Raw genomic sequence first — 22,744 nt, 5'->3', positions numbered from 1 at the left:
GCATAGTCCTTCCCATGACAAACTCCAAACTTCATCGAAACCCCACGATCTTTTATCTTTCAATTTATTTCTCACCACATCCAATATCTCTTTATCTATCGCGGGTGGCAGGAATAGGTTGCAATGATTGACCCGACATTATGGGAGTCCCCGAACTTTCCAAACGAATTTCATTGGCACTGTCTCCTCTATCTCTTCTCGAGGCATCCGCGATGACATCTGTTATTCTCTTCATTTACACAAATTGCCATATAGGAGCTGTAAGGTTGCTCCTTAGGGATCTTCCTTACCATCTCTTCCCCCAACCCTTGTCACGGCTACTCACTCTGTTTTGGTAAAATGACCGATTAGTGGCACTAACCAAATTGGAATCTTTACTCATTTCGTCGATTTAGGGCTATATGGGAGCTTGGCGAGGGCGAAAAGGTAAAAGGAAATCATATGAATAGTCGACATTTTAACATTCCGTTGCATGTGAAAGATCAACAACATAAACATTTAGGACAAATGCCAGTGATTAAGACACGAGGAGCCATCATCATCTTTTATTACGTGCTCGCTAAGCCGTTTTGCTCGGCATGATCAAACATGCCTACACGAGGCACACATAGATTTAATCAAAATAAATATGCCTTAATTATACAAGCAAACAAATAAATTACATTCCGTCCCGGGGAGCAAACAAAGACAGACGTCTTAAGGGTGGAAAATTGCGCCCGTAACAAGGTTACCGAATAAGAATTGGGGTGACAGATTGACGCCACATTCATATCTGTCTTCTTCTTATTTAATTTCGTCGGTGCCGGCGTTTTCGTCTTGCAGGACAGCAGGACAGCAGGACGTTGGATTTTAGAACAGTCGTGCGGTAATTTTTCAAACGGTTTTGTAGATTTATTTAACATCAGTTTCGTAATAAAACTGACCCTTTAAATTACCACTTGCATAATTCATTTTGGTAGTTTCACTCTAGGGCCGTTCAAAGGTCAAACATAAAATCATATTTTGTATACGCTTAACCTAAATTTACCTTAATTTGTTGGTCCTTCCACGTAAATTTGGATAATCTGAATTAATCTGACATTTTGTCCCGTTTGTAGTGACCTGAACTTACGGTTGTTTTGTCCCACAAGGTGAAAAAATAGCAGGTTTACTGCGATAGCGATATGAACAAGGAACTTAGCGTAAAGCGGTAAATTTTCGTTTTCGGGAGTAAGACGTATACCCCTCTAACTCTAAAAAAACTGCAAATATCTCCCAACATTTTCATTTTCAGGCTCAATTCCTTTGGAAATTTCCTAAAACATCCTCAAAAAAACAAAAAAATCTATTCCCAAAAGGAGTCTAATTTTTTTGAAAGCTCACTCGAATTTAGTCTTCTTTTCGTTTAACTCCAAATGTCGCTTGCTAATTTTACATTTTCAGCAACGGCAGTAACCCGACTAAAATGTATTCCTCCTGCTTCCGAAGCTCAACTTTAAACGCCAAATAGGCCAAAACTAGCCTGAAGCCACGAGACGTTTTTCCTATTTAGAAACTTAAACTGATGGAATGGTTTTTTTTTTGCTTGAAGCCTGGCCTGAATTAATTTTCTCCCCTTTTTTGGGAACTAAAATACTCGAACCAACCTGACATTTCCCAGATTTTTATCAACTTTTATCAAGTTTATTCCTTCTGCTTCAGATACATAAAACCTGAACAAAACCGATTTTTTAAATTAATTTCGTTAGTATTCTCTCGTACCTCACCGCGGCAGATATCTAACGAGCAGAGCGACTTTTAACGTGTTTCGCAAAAGATTTTTTCTAATTTTGATTTCGACACGCATGCGGTATAAAACTATGTTGTTTTGGCGTTTTAAATTAGCGATGCAACTTTTCATAACTAGTTATGAAAAGCAGCACTTTCCGAAACTGGTCGCGAGATGTTTAAATGTCTTTTAATGTCAAAATTTGAAGGAGGATTTCTAGTAATATTTAAAGTTGCCTCAAAGTATTTAACCCAAAGTTTTCCTTTCACGAAATTTTTTGCTCTCTGAATCTGATTTACAGCTGAGAATCTCTCTCAGAGAGACAGAAATCTATAGACATTACCTTACCTCAATGTTACGCTCCAAAGGATGTTCGTATCACATTGGGGTGCACATGTATGAATGACTACCAAAGATCTTCAAAAGCACTGATACTCTACAAGCAATGCAATAGCCCTAGAATGCAAATTGAGCAAGATTCAACGAAGAACTGGTCCAAAACTCGGACCACGTAAATGAGAGTAGGTGCATGTTTCCATTACAAAATTAGCCCGGCATTAACAACGGAAAATAAAATTATTAGTCCGAAGTTTAAACTGCAAAGAATATTACTCGTATAAGCAGAAAATCTAATTACACACAAATTAGCGTCATCAGTTTCCGCTTTTAATGAATGCGCGCCCTTATTCCGCACATTTAAGGCGGAATACGGAGAAGGGAATAACCAGAGAAGGAAGATTGATAGACTTTTTAAGTCGTCCGTGAAATATTAAACGGCTGGAATAAATTTATAATGGTCATTATTAGCATTTATAGCTTTTACGTTTCGTTTGAGAAAGACGGACGAAAAATCGCTGAAATAATCATGGTAATTAATTATCTCCAGTTTTTATGAGGGCCAGTTCATTTTATCCAGATTTTTCAGCTTACAAAAAGTCGTTAATTGTCAGCAAAACGTAACATATTACACACTCCTTTTGCCAATTTACGGAAAGATCATTTTCATGGCACTAAAACATTTGGCAGCCAACAATTTCTCATTTTCCCGATGTAACTTCCAATTCCCATTTCATAAGTTATCCTGGAAAAATTCTCAGTGGCCGTCATAACTCAAAACGCGATTCATCCATTTCGGACTTAATCTGATTTCTATCGCGACAAAATCCACGGCTCCGCCATAACTCTTTCGGGAAATTCCACGGAAAGTGTTTAAGGATCGGATTTTCCGGATCGAAATGCCACTTGGACTAAAGCCTAATGGGTTTTGTTTTCTGCACAGGTGCGATTATTATTTAAGTGGAAAAGGATGATAGAAATTGCAGTTAATTTGTAAAAACCGTTTAGTTTTGATTTTATGTCTCAAAGACAATTTCAGAAACATTGGAACGCTCAGTCAAGCGGTGCTGAATTGAGAAATGAAGGAAAGTCGAAGAATTTGATGCTATCGAGAGAGTCCGAGAACAAAAACTATAGAGCTAATTCGAAATGGAGAAAAACTTCAAAAATATATTTTACACATTTTTGGAATAACCGTAAAGTAATTGTACAATCGGCGTAATCACGTCAAGTAAAATAGCACTTTCCGCACGGTAATTAACCTTACCGCATTCGCTTGTAAAAGGCATTTTTCACATTTTCAAATGAGTGCAGTAAACTACCCTCTCCCGCACGAAATACGTAATAAAACTCAATCGAATTCAAAATAGTACCTAAATTTATCAAGAAAGTTAGTTTTTATGCCTTTAAAAAATATTATTGTGGCCTTGCCGGATGAAAAACTGCCGAAAAAGTTCAAACTGTAGTTTCCCGGTTCCTTTCCCTGTTTCATGTAACTCTTGAGGAAATTTACAAACTCTGTAAAACTTTATATTTTTCGCGAATTACTTCAAATTCCTCAAAGGAAACCAAACGTTTTCCCCGTGGGGTTCCTTCAAAACGGATTTACTGGCCTTGTCTCTGCTTTTTCTCCGTTCTGCCAGACTATTTATGTCCTGACTTATCGTCCAATAAATTTAATGGACCATAGGGCATGATTGCACTATACTACATTCAACGAGCTTGCATTTGAAGATTTTTTACACTTGCCTGGAAACACCCTTCATTACCTGAGCAATCACAATGTAACGTATGATGTAGTTTTTCACCATTTTCATCATCTTTTTTGCTGCACATCCACTCTAGCAAATATCCCAAACGTTCCTTCTCGAATTTTGTTCACAGGTCCTATCTGGAAAATACAGGATAATCTCTATATACCGAACTCTACGTCTTTTCCAATGCATCTTGGAAACTGCCTTGGAAAATGAACGAAACGAGCAAAAATGAAAAAGAGCGTTTCGAGAGTACGCACTGGAAGGAGGTAGTTTAGATGGCATATAGCATATTAGGCAGTTTATTCTGGATTAAGGTATTATGAGTGTATAGACCCTAACAAATTGGGCACTCACGACTTTAAGAGGTATTGTGTTCTTTGCTTCAGGACACAATAAATATTATAATCCGTTCTGTTCAGTATGGTTTGTGAACGATATTCTCCTTTCAACTGGAAATACCGAACTTCTTTGAACTGCACCTAAGGGTTCCTCAATATTTCAGATATTTCAGCAGGTTAGAAAATATAAGGGAAATTTCCAGAAGGTTTTGTTTTCGGGTATGTCTCAGGCAATTTTTAGGAATTTTTAATATGAACTTTTTTCATATCAATCAATTTAATTCAGTTCCGAAGTGGGTACTTTTCCTGTTTGTATGCGGGAAAGCGCACTTCTCTCCTAGCATTTAAAGGCGGAAAATTGAATTTTCGTGTATTATTGCCGGAAACCGGGATATTAACAAGGTGCTAAGACAAATTCCGCCAGAGTAGTTCAGGAATTTTTGCAATGTTTTATGGTTTCCACGTCATTTTTATTTAACACTTATTAGCTTAGTCCATATTAGGAATCGATTCATTTTTAATTGACTTGTGAGCTTCCAACTTCAAAGTTTAAGAGATACGTGTACGGTAGAATTTTTTAATACACGTGAGCGTGTAAGGGTTTTACCCCCTGCTGATATTTGATTTCACATACTGCAGGTAACAAAGTTAACACACATTCTATTGCAGGAAAGATGTTGTACCTACCTAATACGTCTGAAAGTATCTCTTTCCCGTACCCGATTGTTAATCGAACTCCGCCTCGCGTCTTTCCATTAGATGAATTCAGCGTGCTGTAAAGTATCATTTTCCATACTTGCTAAGTGAATAACTATTTCCTACCACTGCCTGGAAAATAAACCAATCCACCCTAATAGTACAACTTGAAAACGCAGATTGATATGCGGGTGCATTGCATAGTCACATGAGCGAGTAAAGTGCACTTTACGCCCTAGTCAAAGAATAATCATATATACACTCGTAAGAGATTGTACCACTTGCCTTCGGCTCGTGTCAACAAATTGTCTTACCTTCATGCTGTTATGAGCATAATTACTGTTCCGCTTTAGCACGAGAAAGTGTAATTTTCCGGCGCAACTTTGCGCCCTGAAACGTGCATGTTAAAGCACCCTGGGTCAAATTTCAACTTGTAATGATAGAAATACAACGTCTTCACTCTGTTTTGAATATAGCAAAACGAAGTACATAACAGCGCCCAATTCGAAGCAGGTAATATCCGATTTACCCTCGTAAACTCCTTCCTTACGCTCCACTAAAATAGAGTTTCCCAAATCTAATTACTGGCGCCTTCAGCTAGCAGGAGACAGGAAATTTCACGTGTCTTTCTTGATTGGGCTTAATTTGGTTATTTTTCCTGTGTCTTTTTATTGGAAAAATGATGAGACTTTTACTACATCTCGGACCCTTCTTTGATGAGCCGAATGTGTTTCCAGACGAGATATGTGGCCATTGCTCATGTTAGTGGCCGCATAAAGTTAATTTGCCAGAAAATTATTTCTTTCCCATCTTGATTGACATCGGCTTTTATTACACCGCCATTGAGGTCGTACACCAATTTTTCCTTTGATTGAGTAGATAGCGAAAATGTTTTTTTTTCTTCTAATTTACTCTTATGGGGCGCAATTTTAATCAGGATTACAGGGCTTCCGCTCGCCATTTTCCGAGGAACAAAAGACTACTGCGCCCTTAGTCGCTTGTTTTTACCGCCGACTATCGTTTTTCATCGCGTTCGCATTAAAAACGTCGGCCATTACGGCATTAAACGTCATCCATTAGCTCTTGGTGGTTAATTATCGTTAAATCTCCCGCTTGGTGTGGAGCCTGTGGTGTGCCTGAACACCGGAGAACATCAGCCAAAATGCCAAAGAACAGCAACCAAACGCAATTGTTTCAAAGAACATCAATTTGCTGGACTCAGCACTGAGAGGAATCCACCTAATGTTTGATCCAAATTTATGTGGAGAAATTTAACTCTCAATGTGCAAATTAAACCCTTTTAACTCTGTTTAATCTAAGCAAACAATGAAAAATTGAATTGCTGTTTATCCAGAGATTTTCTCGATGGCCGGGAATGCAAATAAACTGGAAATCGGTTTTGATGCGATGGTTTTGCCGTTACTGTCGCCTAAGGGATGCAAAAATTGAAATTAGAGACTATTGGATGCAATGAGCTCTGTAAATATTGTTAAATAATCCAAACTTTCGCTTAAGTAGGTTAATTAGCGCGCTTTTTCAACAATTCTTAATTTTTTTCGGGTACGTCTTATTTTAAGCAGGTGACTTTTGAATGTGCTTTTGAAAACCCTCTAATCCTCAGTTTTGAAAATTTTATTAACACCGAAACGAAGTACGCCACTGCTATTAATACGAGAAACTCGAGGAATCGAGCCACACATCTCAATCCGCAATTTACGCGGCATTTTCCATATGTTCTCAAAAATGAGGGACGCCACTGGCATTAGTACACCGAGAAACTCCAAGACTTGGAGAAAACCTCGAGTAGACGTTGAAATATCACGGGCATGTCGTGGATAGATTCATCTCTCAGTCTTTTGTGATTCAGATTCTTGATGGTAAATAGCAAAAGGGTTAATCAACGCCCTACGTTTGCGGTTCGCCTCGTACTGCGGATTTTTTTGTAGCGATCGCCCTTGATATAACCGACGTACCTATGGCAAAAAGGGCAAACAAAATTTCGTAAATGCGAAATTTCTACTGGTTCGATAGAAGAAACTATTCATGGCAAATTGCACGTCCATGGAAACAATGATTCTATTCCTGAAAAGGTCAAATTGTGTCGCCTCTGTCCCAATTAAAACTCAGCGAGTTTATTTAGTTTGTCGTCAAAAATACTTGCATGTGAGCGCCACGATCGGAGTACTTTAAATATTTGGGGAATCACAAACTTTCTGTTTACCTTCTGACTATAAAAAAGCTGGAAAAGTTGTTTGGTGTGAACCGTGTGACGTGTGATAGTTGACTTGAATAATTAGTAATTTAGAATAAGAATAGCGGACCGTTTGTTTAAATTACTGTATACAATAGCTTGTCTAAGGTCTAGGTTCCCATAACTCCCAAATGAGTTACGGGTCTCTCGAAGGTGTGAAGTTGATAATTTATGGCGACAAGTCTATTTATAAAAAAACACATTTTCTGTGTTAAGAAGAAAATTACGTGTGTTTGGATTTAAACGTCTGCTTACGCCAGTGTAAGAAACTCAATTTTCCAACTAAACAATCGCCTATAGCCATTATTTCACGCCATTTTCTCCTCGTGGCGTCATTCCAGGCAAACGCCTTTCAAAGGATATAAAGCCTGCTTACACGAGGACAATTTCGCCTTATATTCCAGCGGTATTGTCCTGTGATACATCTTTCAAGAAGAGGTTTTCCTGGCTCCGGGAACAACTACAAGGCGTAACTAATAAATAAATCAATCCCCTTATTTCGCCTTGTCTAGAGGACTCCGAGGAATTGTTACATAGGGAAATAGAGCTGCGAGTTTCAGCTAGATTGTGCCTCTGGTTAACTGTTTCGACTATATAAATTTGTGTCACTTTGCTAGTTTATTGCATGACGAGGGTGTATTTACTGTTATTGCTTTACATATTGCAAAGGGTTTGGAAATTGCTTTATTTTACAACTACTTCTAGATAAGCTCGCTCTCGTTGTTGTTTGAACCAGGGCAAAATCTGAAAACAGAGCTGCGAATTGGGGCCGTTGGAAAAGCCATCGAGAGTTACTATTCATCCATATCCTCTATGGTGTCTGTCGATACAGAAGCCTCTATAAAATTTGTAAATCATCCGGATAAATAGGCCGCATTACCGTAGACATACGTCGCATTTGAAAACGTGGAAAAAGGCTTTCGAGAGCTTACAGGGAAAACGTTGAACGTTTGTGTAACCCCCCCAAATAGAGCTTCTACGCCAATAATCTTTGAATTTCACAACGCCTCAAGTATTGCGAATAAACGGTAAAATTTTTAGCTATGCTGGTAAAGCAGGGGCGCGCTGGAGGGGCCCCGTAATGCCTCAAGGAAAAATAATCGAAAAAGCATCTTTGTACTCAAAGGATTTTTTAAATTGTTAGTAACCAAACGCCAATGCGTTTCAAATTCAGAAATCCTCCACCTTTTGCGTATAAACAGTACACTACTAACTAGAGGGCACTCAATATGCAATAATTTCTTATTACTCAACATATCCGACCATGTCTTAGCCGTTGGAATTATAAATTCAAATGACACACTTAGTAATCTCCAGAACACCATGGCACGTGAAAGTTGTTCGCGTTTTCGAAACTAGAAGCCTGTCTCACCCAATTCTTGCATTTCCTCGGTTTTCAAACTGAATTTCAGTGCAATTTTCAACAAAGTTATATGAGTCTACATGGCGCTTTCATCAAAAATTAAACCAGGAGCAATTAGCACCTGACTTCCGACGCAAAAATCGATTTCCGGCTCTCCTGGGCCTGCAACTCCCAACTTTCCTTCGTCGACTGCGGTGTAAAAGTGCGCGAGGGTCGAGCTGGGGGGCACTTGTAAACGTGTTAAATTGTTAAATTCCAAGGGATGTTTTGGAATTCTCCCCTGTTTTTAATGGCCGATGCTCTAAATGCTTCATCTGCACTCGACAAACTGTGTTGATGTCGCTTTATATTATGAAATCCAGGGGCGCAGCGAAGACTTCTTGCTGGAAATAGCAGGAGGTCGTTGGAACACAAATATGCACAGAATGTGCGTATTACTATGTCGAAGAAATTTTTCATATTTCTCATTTACCATTAAAAAAAAATTGAAAATACGTTAAATGTCCAAGTTCCTCTGCAGATATCGACTTTTTGAACATTTTCTGTTAAGGATTTTTTCGAAATTAACACTTTTCTTTCTGTGATATACGAGTTTTCTTTGGTACGCCTATGCAAGACGTGATGATACAGTTCACCCTGACAAGTATATAGTCGGCGTTTTTGAAGGTGGTTGAAGTGTTCATCCCCTGGGGGCGCCGAATCCATGCCTTTCTGCATTTTGGCCTAATACGGCGTGAAATTTTAATATTCGCCATTGTAAATGGAAAAACAACCGCAAAAAAGGGCCAGCTGCCGGCTAAACGTTAATGAAAATTAACGATGGGAGTCGGTGTGTTAAAGAACTTATTTTATACTTGAACTTAAGTTTGAACGTGTCTGGAAGATTGTTCTTTTAGATTGGATAGACAAAAAATTATTAACATCGTGTACGCAATGCACATTCAGCAATACGGGATGTATGTAAATACAGTGGGAAGAGCAATTCAAAGTTGGACATTTAACCCTCAACACCCAATATATTCGATGTTGACTGGTGAATCGATTGTGCGCTTGCTAAAAATCGTGCTTTTGGTGTTTTTTTCATTTAGAAAGATCGATACAAACCAAATAGAGTGTATATTTAGCACCCGAATGGACAGATTTTTCATCTCCTTCTCAGATGCTATGAAAGCCGCATCATCGGCAAACAATACAGTATGAAGATCGAAAGCAGTGGAGGCCCAAGCTCCGAACTTTGCGAAACTCGATGTGGAATATCCCTGATTGAGGAAAATTTACCATTTATTTGTTATCGATTGCCATCGTAGAAATGATTTTCACGTTATGAATCATGCTTTCTCAAACGCATAGCAACAAATTTAAAGAAGTGTTTCATTTTCTCTTTTGATTTTTGGTTGCGATTTACCCAAGCAATAATTTCCCAATTGCATGCGCATAAGCTAATAATATCCGCGTATGTGTGTTAGAAGGATGTTAGGCGTATGTTAGACGGATGTAAATATGTAATGGCATTATTTGGATTAGTATAATAATTTAATGATTTAATTCCTCTGATTCTTCTAATTAAAAGTTAATTAACGTCTTAAAATATAGCCAATCTTCTTGTATACGCCGTTTAAATCCCCTTCTAACTACCTAGTCCTTTCGTACCTCGCAGGATAATACTAAAAAATTTATAGGCTTTTCCCTTTTTAATACCCTTTCCGCACTTAAAATTCAAAGAGCGCCCGTGGAAATCTTTTTCAGAGATTTTTTCAGCCTTGTGCGGAAAATAAAGCTACCACTAATAAATATTAACCGTTCTGCATGATGTGCAGAAGGGACGCCAAAAGGTTGTTTTCTCCAAGGGTGGAAAGTTCTAGTTAAAAGTTGTTTTTAACTTGTAAAGTATTTGCAATTTTAAGTGAAAGAGCGGTAATTTGTATTTCGCCACAATATCGTTCGACAAGTGCATACTTGCATATCGGACACTTTCCTCCGCAGAATGAATTTGCTGTTTTAGCCAGCAAAAACATTGGCGAACTCAAATATGTGGCCCAAGCTTCGTATAATCAGCGGTTGCTGTTTCATACATGTTTTGTTATTATGCTTTGCTTGCATGTTAACCACCAGTTTATTGGTCAATAATAAACATTTATGTGTATACATACCATAACCGCATGATAATGCCAATAAACGTACACCGAGCTAGTATACTGGACCAAATTGCGCATTATTTTGGCTACAGCTATATTGGGAATTTTGGTAATATCGGATTGTTCGAATCAGAATTTCAGAGCTCAGTTAATAAACCTTTCAAATTAAGTCCAACAAGTAATGATAATGGTCGAATTATTGAAGTACTGACAAACCTTTCTCAAGACGTATTTCCCATGGAGATGTCCTAATCCTAGTTTAAACTAGAACTTAATTTCCCGGTTGACTTTCGCAGAAGTTCAATAATTTGGTCCTCAACCCTACTTCGCACAACACTAACGGTACATGATCCCAGACATTCAATTTAAGTATTATTCTCCTCTAACCAGCATCTTCTGAAATTGAATTGTCTTCAGTCTCCCCTTCATTATGACTGACACCATGACGATGGGACTTTTTGCTGACGCAGGGCGGATTGTTTACCAAATTGATGGGAAATATCGCTCGATCAGCTTAATAGATTAATTAGTCTCGTTTGTTTAGAGGGATACCGTGCCATTCATGGGGGCCCCATAATGCCTCACTTTTATGCAACTTCTTGGAACTGGCAAAAGTTTGATTACTTTGGGATAATGAGGGCCTGTAAGTTAATACGAAGCGCTCTTAGACTTCGGGGAATAGGCGGTTGGGGGAATGCTAATTGCTGCAATTGTAGGTGGGTGGGTTAGCAATTGAGATTTATCAATGGAAAATGGAAATTTTAAATGAATTTGACGATAACGCAACAATTGTCACTTGAAAATCAATTACGTAAGACCCTAAGTTAATCCGACAGATTGACGAAAAGTGAGCAGTAGGGATTTTTAATGGTAATTTCAGTGTTTTTTTTTCAGTGTTTTTGCTTAAATTTTCTTCGAATTTTATTTCATTTCAAATTTCTTCTCGTCCGTTCCTGCCGTGTACACAGTAACGCTAAAGAGTTAATCCACTTTTTAAGGAATATTCCGAATTGTGAGTGGCACTGAAATCTCTGGTCTGATTGTTGAAATGTAACAGATATTTGGCACACAAATTCCCTATTTTATGGAGTACTGTCCTCGGTAGTTTTCCAGATAATTGCGAGATATTTGCATGAATCGAAAGAAATGCGAAAAAACTTTCAAAAGTTTTAGTGGAAAAAATGGATTCTGACCCGATTTTCTATCAATCTCCACTATTCAGCAAATCTAGTCATGTCTACCTTGAAAAAGTATGGAAACTACAAAATTTAGACTAAATATCTCAAAAATTCTGCGAAATATACAGGATGATTCATGAACAATGAGACAACCGAAAGCTGGAGATACTACACGTCAAATGCTGACAATTGAAGCAAATGTGCCTTATCCGAAAGTTGATAGTTTCGGATATACAGGGTATTGAAAGTTAAAATTTTAATTTACTTTTTTGCCATTATTCAAAAAATATCTAGATTAGAGACACTTGAAAATTTGTAAATTTATATTTTTTTAGGTGACGAATAAGATATGTTCTGCAATTTCCGTATTGCTGTTAGAGAGCGCCTCTTATGGTCCATTTTAGAGAATTTACAGTTAATAACTTTTTATCTTGTATGTTTAACATGAAATTTTATTCAAAATCTGATAGAGCAATAATTTTTCCACGAATTATGTGTTCTCGTTTTGTTTCGATATTTCAATTCGTTTTCGAGAAAAATCCATTTAACGAACGCTATATTTAAATTTAATAATAAAAAAAGTTAAAAGCGAAACAAACCAAGTGTATTTTCATTTTCTAGAATATATGTCACCTAAAAAACATAACTTTAAAATTTTCAAGTGTCTAACCTAGATATTTTCAGAATAATGGCAAAAATGAATTAAAATCTTAACTTTCAACACCCTGTATATATTCAAAACTATCAACTTTTGAATAAAGCACATTTTCTCAAAACGTGACCATTTGACTTATAGCATCTCTAGCTTTTGGTTGTCCCAACGTTAATGAAGCACCCTGTATAAAGAAAAACGTAAAGATATCTGAAGCTAAAAACTCTGCGTCTCGCAAACAATGCTTTTTCAAGTCCATGTTTCAAATTCTCCAGGAACGAAGTTGCAGTCTCTTTTCTTATTTCAAATATCTGCTGTTTGGTGCAGGGTTCCGTTTGTGAACCCTCCGTTTTGCCCTGTGAATGCTCAGTTTCATGTACCATCTGCGGCTTTCGGAAACCTAGCAAGTTTAAAAAACACTTTAACTAACACCAAACAACTGAGAATAAACATTTAAAGTGTTCCCTAGCATGTTCACACCTCCATAAATCTGGAAGGTTGCAAGACAGCTAAAAACACCCCATCAAGTGCGGACCTTAAGAACCCCAACCACTTGTCTTTCTGAAATTTACTATCATCAGAATTTATGTTATACTGTCTTGTTGCGGTTAACCGTAATTTATGTGTTTACATCAGAATTTTTATGATTTATACAAAGTGGCTGGATATTCCTGTCGCCGAGAGGGCACCGCCATTAAGCTTTTATGAATTCCAGATTTATGTGTCGTTTTACGCCGCGCAGACTTAATTCCGTAATTTGGTTCTTTAATATGACTTATGTTATTCAAATTTATATTGAGTTTAACGAGGCATGCAAGTTTATGTGTAGTATCAGAAGTAGTCCGGAGGGTATGCCGTTATTATGCGTCGAGGTGTCATTTAGTTGAAGACTTCATTCGTCATGCATCAGTGAGAGACGACAGGTTTTATGGAGAGTCATATAAGGATGGTCCATTTAATGTAAGTGGTATGATAATTTGTGTTCCATTACGATTTTCTGGGATGGCTTCACTAATTTCTGCACGTTAGAGGAAACCCGATCGTTGAACACAACTCCAGGCCAGTGGAATAATGCGTCATATTCTCATTTAATGAGGGAGGTGTATGGTACGATGCTCTGAGACTCGTCCCAATCCACCTCATCTTTGAATTTCTCTAATCAGGTTCAGGTGTAGTCAATTACGCCCCCCTTCTAGGACAAAAGCTTTAAATACACCCACTTGCATTCATGTACCATTACCCCCTAAATCCCACCCAGTGACACATCGCACTGTATATGCCATTGGCATTTATAATAATCAGCGTAATAACTTAGCCTATTGTGCTTGGTGCCATTAAAAATCCATGGTCCAAAAGGACTGTCATATATTCTGTCATAAGCAGGACGCGCCATCTGGGCTATTTATTAGGGCCTTCGGGGTATTTTTACCCCCTATTTAAGGGACGAGGGACACCCCTTTTTTCTTTTGTACGCGCCAACAAATTGTGTTATTAACGTGATTAGGTAAAATCGTATTGCTACGAAACGAATCGGGCTCTCTGTTTTGGGATAATTCGGTATTAGATAGGGACTTACACTGCGTTTAACTCTAATGGAGTTTAGGAAATGAAATTATTTTGGGGTGGATAATGGGAAACGAGATAAATATATTTTTCATTAATTTTATTGCTGCTAATCGAGAAGATTTAGATCTATTGGAGAGGCACATTCGCCGCAAAATTCCTCTTATCTTTTAAGTGCATTTTTGTAGGAAATTGGGCATCACTCAAAAGCGTTTCCATGTCTAAAAACACATTCTACACAAGTTATATTTAAACTAATGTTCTACTTTTGCTCATAACAAAGGAGTGCAACGCATACATAGCAAGAATAGGTGCTCCAGATTCTAGCCAACACTTAATTTCGCGAGTAAATAATTTCCGCACCGTATAAATTCCTTGAGATTCTCATAGTTAAATTGCAAGTTTAAACTTTGAAGTAAAACTTTCCATAAATGTCTTGAAACGTCCTAATGTGACGAATTATCTCGTTTGTTTCTGTATCCAAAGCAACTTAATCAGCTCCGTAATCGAGAGAAAGAGCAAATGAGAACAGGAGTGCTCGAGACAATGGTATGTTGTGCAACTAGTGCTGAAACTTGCATTTTTCGCACGATTAAGGCAGCGCGGCGTCGCGTGTCAAAGGCGAGTAGCGCAGTACCTCACGAGTGAGATCATGTGATTTCTCTTTGCTTCTCTCACTGCCCATTGCCCAGTAAGGGTTTTCCTGAGGGATAAACCTGACAAACGTGTAGTTACACGTTAATTATGTTTAGACTATTTTTAGTACATCAAAGACCCTTATGCGAGCCGCCCTCTCGTCTAAACTACACGGCATGGCTCCTGCATTGCCATATTATAGACTAAACACCGAAAGCGACGATTCCTTACATGAAACGTCCATTATAAAGTGATTAGCGCCCCGTTCGCTTTTAATGAAACTGCAATTAAGTCTGTAAATAACTGAATGCAGTTTGCTCCGATTATTATAACCCAGTTAAGCCCGGCGCATATGGTACAACTTTTGCTTCTGCATGTTCCGAATGGAGAGACGGGAAATTAATTTCGTTTTTCCATGGAGTGTTCGCCGAAATGAAAATGTATGATCTACACGGGAGTAACAACTATTTTCTTATTTTTGGTCGGTTTTGGATTTAATTTCACTTGAATTGCGCCCGCATCGGTCCTACCAGGAACAGGGACCCTCTGGTCATGCCAGGAAATTGGCAAAGACGCGTCAGTATTCGAAGGGTAATGGCTAGTGAACCTCGTCACTTCATAGGTGAACACAATTTATAATATATTATAATATATTTCACCAATTTTCCTCTTTTACGTGCTAAAGCGCCCCTCAGAGTAGCTTCTCGACTTCATGAATTTTCCTTCGATTCATCAACTCCGCCCTTGAAGCTTTCCACTCTGCGGTTCTTTTTTTCATTAATTTATCCTTCAATTTTGCTTTCGCATTCCTGCTGATTAAATCGCGAAGATATGCGGAATCCACGGATTAGAAATCTCCCTTCGTTTCTTCCTGATTTCAGCATTTACCCGAGAAATCATCAAAAATTTGTTATCTCATAACTATGTTGAAACCCTCTGTCGGTAACCCATTTTGTCCTCTATGAATCCATCTGCACGTAAAGGAAATAAATGTCCTTCCCCGGCTTAGAACAAATTCTCCAGACTTTTACCGATGGATATAAAAGAGGTGAAATAGCGAATCCTGGATATCCTGAAGGATCCTGAAGATATAAGCTCGCTAAACCCATAGAGTGGCAGCGATGGTTCGGAGATTTAAAACTTTCTTAGGTGACTGGGAACTTAGCTAAAGTTCCATGAGATTAGCTCTACTAAAATTTTATTTCCAGGTAATTTGGACGTTCTGAAGGGAAGTTATAATCGATTCGGAGAGATAAATTTATGGCAAAGTGATCATTTTTCATTGCAAGTCCAATTTAACTTTTAACAATTTGCCCCAAGCCCGGTCTAATTTATCGGCCCAATATACAAAATACCCAAGTTCTTGTCGTCTAACAGATGGCGTCAAAGAAGACGATGTATCCCTTTTAATATAACTAGCGGGAAACTTTTAAAATATTTTCCAATATTTTTAAAGCCAGCTGGCGCCTTGATGCGTTTTTTCCTTTGGCAATAAATTTGTCAAGTACGTGCCTGAAAATCCTTATAGAAAGGGAAATCCTGCCGCCGACCAAAGCACGACTCAGGAATAAAACTCAGCGACGTACTAAGAACTTTTTCCGAAAGCTTTTTTAATTATTAACGGCGCGTCACTAGCCTTGACAAACGCAGCATTAGCAACTTTGGAGAACAAAACTTTTAATAAAGCTCCAATTTAATCCTCACGCCTTCCAAACTACAAAAATGATGTAACAAGCAGTTGTTATTTAAAACCATGAAATATGTACGGTCCTGGTTTTCTAAGGGATGTTGTTAAAGACGTGCGAGGAAAGACGCAGATGTGACCAGACTCGAAGGGTGGAAGTCTTAACGGCCTCCATTTTATTACTTTCCCGATCGAGTAATTTGGTTAATGATTGACAACCCAGATCTCCCCTGAAAGGGCCTACGAAGAATGGGAGCAATTTGTTTCGAATTTATTTTTTAATTTTAAACAGGAAGTGCCAGAGTACGGGATATTAGTGGGAGTTCATCACTAATGTGCATTAGATTTAAGAGCAAATTCGAAAATATTTTTTCGCTCGATGGTCGGTGAAATGACCAAAATTCCATTGGGGACTTAACTGGGCTTGGCTTTACAAATTTTGTTACCTTGCCGAACTTTCCTGACGTTTACCATAAAATCGTCTCGATCTAATTAAAAATAACCAGTTAGACCTTTCGGAGAAGCCAAAGGCCATGAAGTCATCTCAGAAGCTGCGCTTAACAGACTGATTTCTCAATTATCACAATACTAAATTTAGGGTGCATAGGGGGGCTATTTTTTTTCCAATTTGCTGTGCACTAGCAAAAATAAATGAAGCCGACAAAACATGTTTCATCATACATAAAAGTTATTTATGTATTTACTTTTCGACCCAGTCACCAAGGACATTCAGGCATTTGTCGTAATGGCGAACAAGTTTTTCTATATCTTTCTCATACCAAATTGCTGAATATGCACTAATCCAATCTTGCATACATCATTTCAACTCCAAGTTTGTGTTGAACCGTTGTTTTATTAACCATATTCTTATCCTAACGAACAAGCGAAAATCACTTGGTGTCAAGTCAGGTCTGTATAGTGGATGGTCAAACACTTTCCATTCGAAATTTTTAGGCAGCTCTTTAGTCTGCACTATTGTGTTCAAATAAAAACTCTGACATTGAATAATTTACTCGCTACATACGACTTTGTGAAGAGATGAATAAATGGTCTTAAACAAAAACCTCATTTCTATGGTAAGTGAGCAACTACAGTCCACCAAACGGAAGTTGAAAAAAACAGCCCTCGTATTAAGCAACAAGTCGCGTACCAAACAGCCAAGGTACTCGGCCGAAGATGAGTGCATCATTATGCAAATACTCGACCGATTTAGAGAAACTCCCCTTTTGTGTGCAAAACCACTTCCACCATTTATCACACCCGCCCGTGACAGAACATTAATAACCTTAAGTAGTCGCTAATTTTTAGAACAAAAGTCGAAAGTTTACCATCCTCGAACCCATTTTACTTTCTAATAGTCTCTATTCATAACAGATAAACCTACTTGTAACACCTCGTGTTTAAACCGAGATTTCCATATACAATCGTCATTAAAAACCGTTTTCTTGGTGAGGGCCCCAACATTGCGCATAACATTTCCTCGTTTAAAATTGTAGACAATGTCTATTTTACATTTTGGACTTGTTTTAACACCTTTGGGCAATGTAAGGAAATTTAAATTTATTATGTCATTTGCCGGAATTCAGTGTTTCTAATGTCTGCCTCGATTCTTTTCAGGTATGATGTCGCACTGAAGTAGAGGGAAAGAAAATATATGAGTGTTGATCCTGTACGTAAGTATGCTTGAATGTGTTACTTTGAGTTTCTGAGACTCATTTTTTACCACACAGATAGTTAATAATATTCTCTATAACATCGAACATAAAACAGATGGGAAGGTTTCTTTCTCAAAGACCGAATGGTTTTTATTTGGGATATTATCTTTCCTATTCGAGGGATAAACAGTATTTTTCCTTTGTCCCGATATATTTATGATGGAGTATGGTCTGCCTTGAATATGAATGGAGGGTTTAGGTATCAAATCGTGTAATATGGCGTGACTTTTATGCAGTTGGATGAAACGATTTGTTTTTGAGCATATATGAGTTAAGTCATGTTAGTTCAGGTTAGTGTCAACTAGCAGTAAGTCATGTTAGTTCTTTGACTTCTGGGCTCTTCCATTTTTTATTACACGCTGGGAACGGTCTCAAATGATTCCAGAGTTTTTGGGTCTTTGGGATTAAGCGACACTTGACCGCCATAGCTGAAACAGACCACTGTGCGTTAGTTTGAAGCTTCATTCTTGCGCACGATATGAAAGTGACCTGAAGATTATTGCTAGTTTTCGATACATTCTGTATATTTGTATTCTTGTTTAAAAAATGCACATTTTTTCCAAAAATCCTTGCGTGAATTATAAACGACTTTGTTCCCAGCTGGGGAGGCAACCCGGTCATGTATGAGTTAAATTCGCTGAAAGCCTGTTTTTCTGATGGAAATGGAAAAAATTAGAATTTGTTTGATCCTCACACAAAATGTATTGAAACTGACACAAAAACACATTTACTCATCTAATTGATTACTTTTAGCAAATTCTCTCTGAATTTTAAATTTATTTTCCCCGGCATGAAGTGGAAAATTCCTCTTAGAACAATATCGTAGTATACCTAACAGTCAAACCGTTTATTTACGACTATTACCAGATTTTTCCTTTATTTGCGGAAAATTCTCAAATCTAACTGGCTGCGTCGGTATACGAAATAATTCCGTTATATTCATTATAGCTAGATTTTGAATGAATTTCGAAAGAATTGAATTGAATCGAACGAGTGAATAAAATTTTGAATGAATTCAATTTCGTTAATTAGCGTTTTCTAGCACGAATCGGGTAAAATATTTCAGATAATTTTTTCTTATTTTTAGCCGTATTATCCAAATATGCAAAAAAAAACGGGGGTTGCCATTTGAAATTAAAAAATGAACCCCCACCTCGCCCACATAGGGGCTGAAGGGGAATCAACTTTAGCACCGAGACATTTTCCTCTCAGAGTAAGGAAGTTCGATACTAAACGTTTCTTCAAAGGATACCTGGTATTCGAAATATTTCGATACTCCAGGTTAAATGTTACACCCTGTATTTTGAAAATTCCTCGCGAGTCTTCGACACGAGGCACACGACTGTCTTACATTAAATCTGAAAGCTCAAAGGAATCTCAACGAAACTCGGCTCGCTATGAGCTCGGAGAAGATTTAGAAGAAGGCCGGGGGGCTTTAATAGCAGTTCGCAAGTGCTTATTAACGCCAAGATAAGCGTCCAAATGACCTCAATCGAGTCATCGAACACATTACCCCGACTCTAGCACATCCAGTTTTCAATATTCCCTTAGAATTTCTTGACTCTCTGCTGACATTTTAATTAATTACAACGTTGAAAGAGTCCCTGTAAAATTAATTATGTCAAATCTGGGTTAATTAGATGCACCCTAATGTATTTGCCAGCCATAATGGATTTACTTATAGATCGACAAAATTTTCATTTTATTTCTCTAACTTTAGAACATTTTTTCTTCTCACGTACACAATCACATCCCATTCCTGGGATCCTCGGGATTTCATCCTATGACTGTATACACCTTGAGGCTTAAATGTAATCCGTAAGGGTCGATTTCCAAGGGACAATTATGCCTGCAGCTTCAATTTTCCAACGTAAAAGGTCTCCTTTTTGTCGGGAGCAGGTGGAACTGAAACTTTCCTTCGCAAAATCGAGATTAGATTGCATCGGTCATTCAATCACGCGAGTATTAAGGGGCCAGTCAGATGCAAACTTTCTATTAAAAAATTCTTAGGAAAATTTCTGGAATTTTAAAGGGATTTATATCGCAAATAGTATCAGTTTCATTGCACAATCCCGTGAAGCTGGAGGATTACCCAGTCAAGTCTCGGTCTCATATTCTCTCCTTAAACTTATAAACATTTCCAGCTTATGAAAGTTGTTCTCGGAAGCTCGCAAAAACACACGAGGGCCTGGAACAACAACGGCGCCATTTTAAGATGCTCGGAGCGCACTTTCGGAAACTTCTCCAAGAAATACGTGGTGCAAATAAGAAGAAAGTTTGTTTAGACAAGTCTTCGTGCGAGTTTGTCGACGGGTTTTAATATCCTCTTCGTTGGGAGCTGAATATATAGGCGCAAATTACGTCATTAGGAGATATATTTTTGTATAAATACGTGGTTGAAGTTGGAGAGACCGGCCTGATGAGGAATTCTAGCTGCGATTTCGAGAAAAATGAATCCCTAACGAGGCGCTCATTTTCCAAGGGAGGCGTTTGCATTGCCTTGAAAGTCCGATTTTAACATACTTTATGCAGGAAAGTTAAAACTGTGACACATAAGTTTATTGCACTAGGACTATAACAGGACTATTCATATATCTGAATCAATTCATGGCTGCAAAATAGTGCCATAAAGCGCCCTTTATAATCAAATTGGACACAAAATATTAAATAATCTTGATCTCTTAGTGGATGAAAAGGACAAATGGTAAAGCAGCGAAGGTACGGTTCCACACCGCGGAATTTATGGCGGCTTTAAGACTTGGGGGAAGTCCCGTATTCGCGTGATTGCCGCCCTCGCTTGCGGCTCGTACGCGGCATTTCACGCTCGTGCGTTAAGACTTGCTTTCTTCGCTTGTTATCTAAATAACTATTAGTTTGTAGCAGGGCGATTACATTTGCCTTATTGTTTGTTTCATGGGATTCCTTGTTCGGCATTACTCGATTATATCAGTTGCAAGTGAATCCAGCTGCCTTTTTGCCACCTCGACCCGACACAACATTCTTCGTCATATTTCATTTCCTTCGTAAGCCTTAGGAAGCCGTAGAGCCTTCGTAAGCACTCTTGAAGTTGTGCACCCCTTTGGGGCATGTATAACGCTTTTTTGCAATCACCAATCAAGACCACCGGCATGTTTCTTACTTCCAAAAAGGTTGTGCGTGTAAGGGCCCCTCAATTAGACGAGGTATTTATGCTTTCTATTCTAGAGAATAGCATAACCTCTTCCGTATTCTATTCTAGGGTTTCTTTCCTCAGTTCTTGTTTTCAGTTCGTGGCTCCTCCATTTCTTACTGGGAGCTGAGAGCGGTCCCAATTGATTCGAGAGTTCTTGGAGCTTGAGAGCTTGGGACAGCTATAGGGACTACTCCGAGACCTGAAGGTCTTTCGGGGACTTTTGGGCTTTAACATAGCCTCACTTGAGTTGACTTGAAATAGCTGAGTTGGGCCGCTGTACCTTAGTTTAAGGCTTCATTTTTGCGCGCGATCTAAAAGAAACCTGAAGGTCATATCTAGTTTTTGATGCACTGTGTATATTTATATTTCTCGTTAAAGTGTGCGCACTTCTTCAAAAAATCCCCTCGTGAGTTATAGGCGAATTCGTTTCCAAGTCCAGCCTAGGAGAGAAAGTGCTTTGAAAATTGATATCCGAAGTTCTGGATCATGGAGGTATTTAAATAGTTGATTTGCTGGGAAAGGCTGAAGTTTGGCTCGAATGTGACTTAATGCGATGTCAAGTAGCTAGAAAATCGAGTCAAACTCTAAATAAAAATTCACATTTGGATGCAGTATATCTGGAAGCAATATAACTTACACTCCTGCCGGCGTTAAAACTGGATTTTCCGATATTCGAAAAGTTCGGAAATCAATGTACAACCCTTGCGAATAAATGTAAAGTTGAAGAAAGTATGCCGTTCTAACGTGGAATTTACATGGAATGTTTTAATCAAACAGCACCTCAGGCTCCCATCGCACATTCCTGCAAACGAATTCGCATTTTTGATTTCCTGTTATTAAATCCTTTGATTTTTATCCAGGATATTGCATTGTTCGATTTAATTCGAAATAGCAAACAAACCGACGAATTTGTGGCCACTTTTCTTGTTTTATTTCAAACCAATTTTACGGCCGTAATGTTGGGGATCAAAAGATATTATGACAGATTAATGCTGAAGAGCTGTTCTCAGAAGTAATAGAAAAACTTTCGACAAATGTGCCCTCTTTTATTACGAGCAGATGATTGAGAAATAAACGCCACTATCGCAGCACTGAGTTTACGAGCCAATTCCGTTTTTATGAGTCTTCTTTGTGAAATATTGCTTTTTGTTCTAATAGTTGCATGTGTGAGTACACTCGACGGGATTTAGACTAAGTAATTACAACGCAAATCGATTAGATATGTATGAAATCTCTCATACTGTCGTGCGGAGATACTCCCGTTTCGCACCCTCCTCCATAATTCCGGAAAATATCAAAAACCACTCTCACATCTCCCTAGCCTGGCATTGCATCTAATAAATCAAAGGTAAATATCCCCTAAATCCAGGCAAAAACTGCACCTGGTGTTTCCTTCTAGATCCATTTTAAAGTATTCGATAAATTTCTGGAAAACGCGGAAACCCATAAGAATTCCATAAGGAGAATTTAATATAAGGCCTCCTAGTGACGATAAACATGAATTCCCGGGTATATTTTACT

General features: G+C 38.2%; 2 protein-coding genes across 3 annotated transcripts in view; one reads left to right on the top strand and one right to left on the bottom strand.

The window, feature by feature from the left end:
- Nucleotides 1-22,744, bottom strand: part of mew (multiple edematous wings) — a 213,610-nt gene that overhangs the window by 48,847 nt on the left and 142,019 nt on the right. The window lies entirely within an intron of this gene.
- The window catches only part of LOC136414506 (roundabout homolog 2-like), a 146,882-nt gene that overhangs the window by 63,462 nt on the left and 60,676 nt on the right, over nt 1-22,744 (top strand). Inside the window, exon 2 of one of the 2 annotated variants that reach the window (XM_066398562.1) lies at nt 17,954-18,009. The exons of the other annotated variant lie outside the window; for it this stretch is intronic. Coding sequence (XP_066254659.1) covers nt 17,991-18,009 — 19 coding nt within the window. The 5' untranslated portion in view covers nt 17,954-17,990. The remainder of the gene's footprint in view (nt 1-17,953; nt 18,010-22,744) is intronic. 2 annotated transcript variants of the gene reach the window in all.

The sequence above is a fragment of the Euwallacea similis genome, chromosome 1 (assembly GCF_039881205.1).
Source record: "Euwallacea similis isolate ESF13 chromosome 1, ESF131.1, whole genome shotgun sequence".
Taxonomy (NCBI): Eukaryota; Metazoa; Arthropoda; class Insecta; order Coleoptera; family Curculionidae; genus Euwallacea; species Euwallacea similis.
The sequence above is the reverse complement of the archived record's forward strand: the minus strand, read 5'-3'. Positions and strand labels throughout refer to the sequence as shown.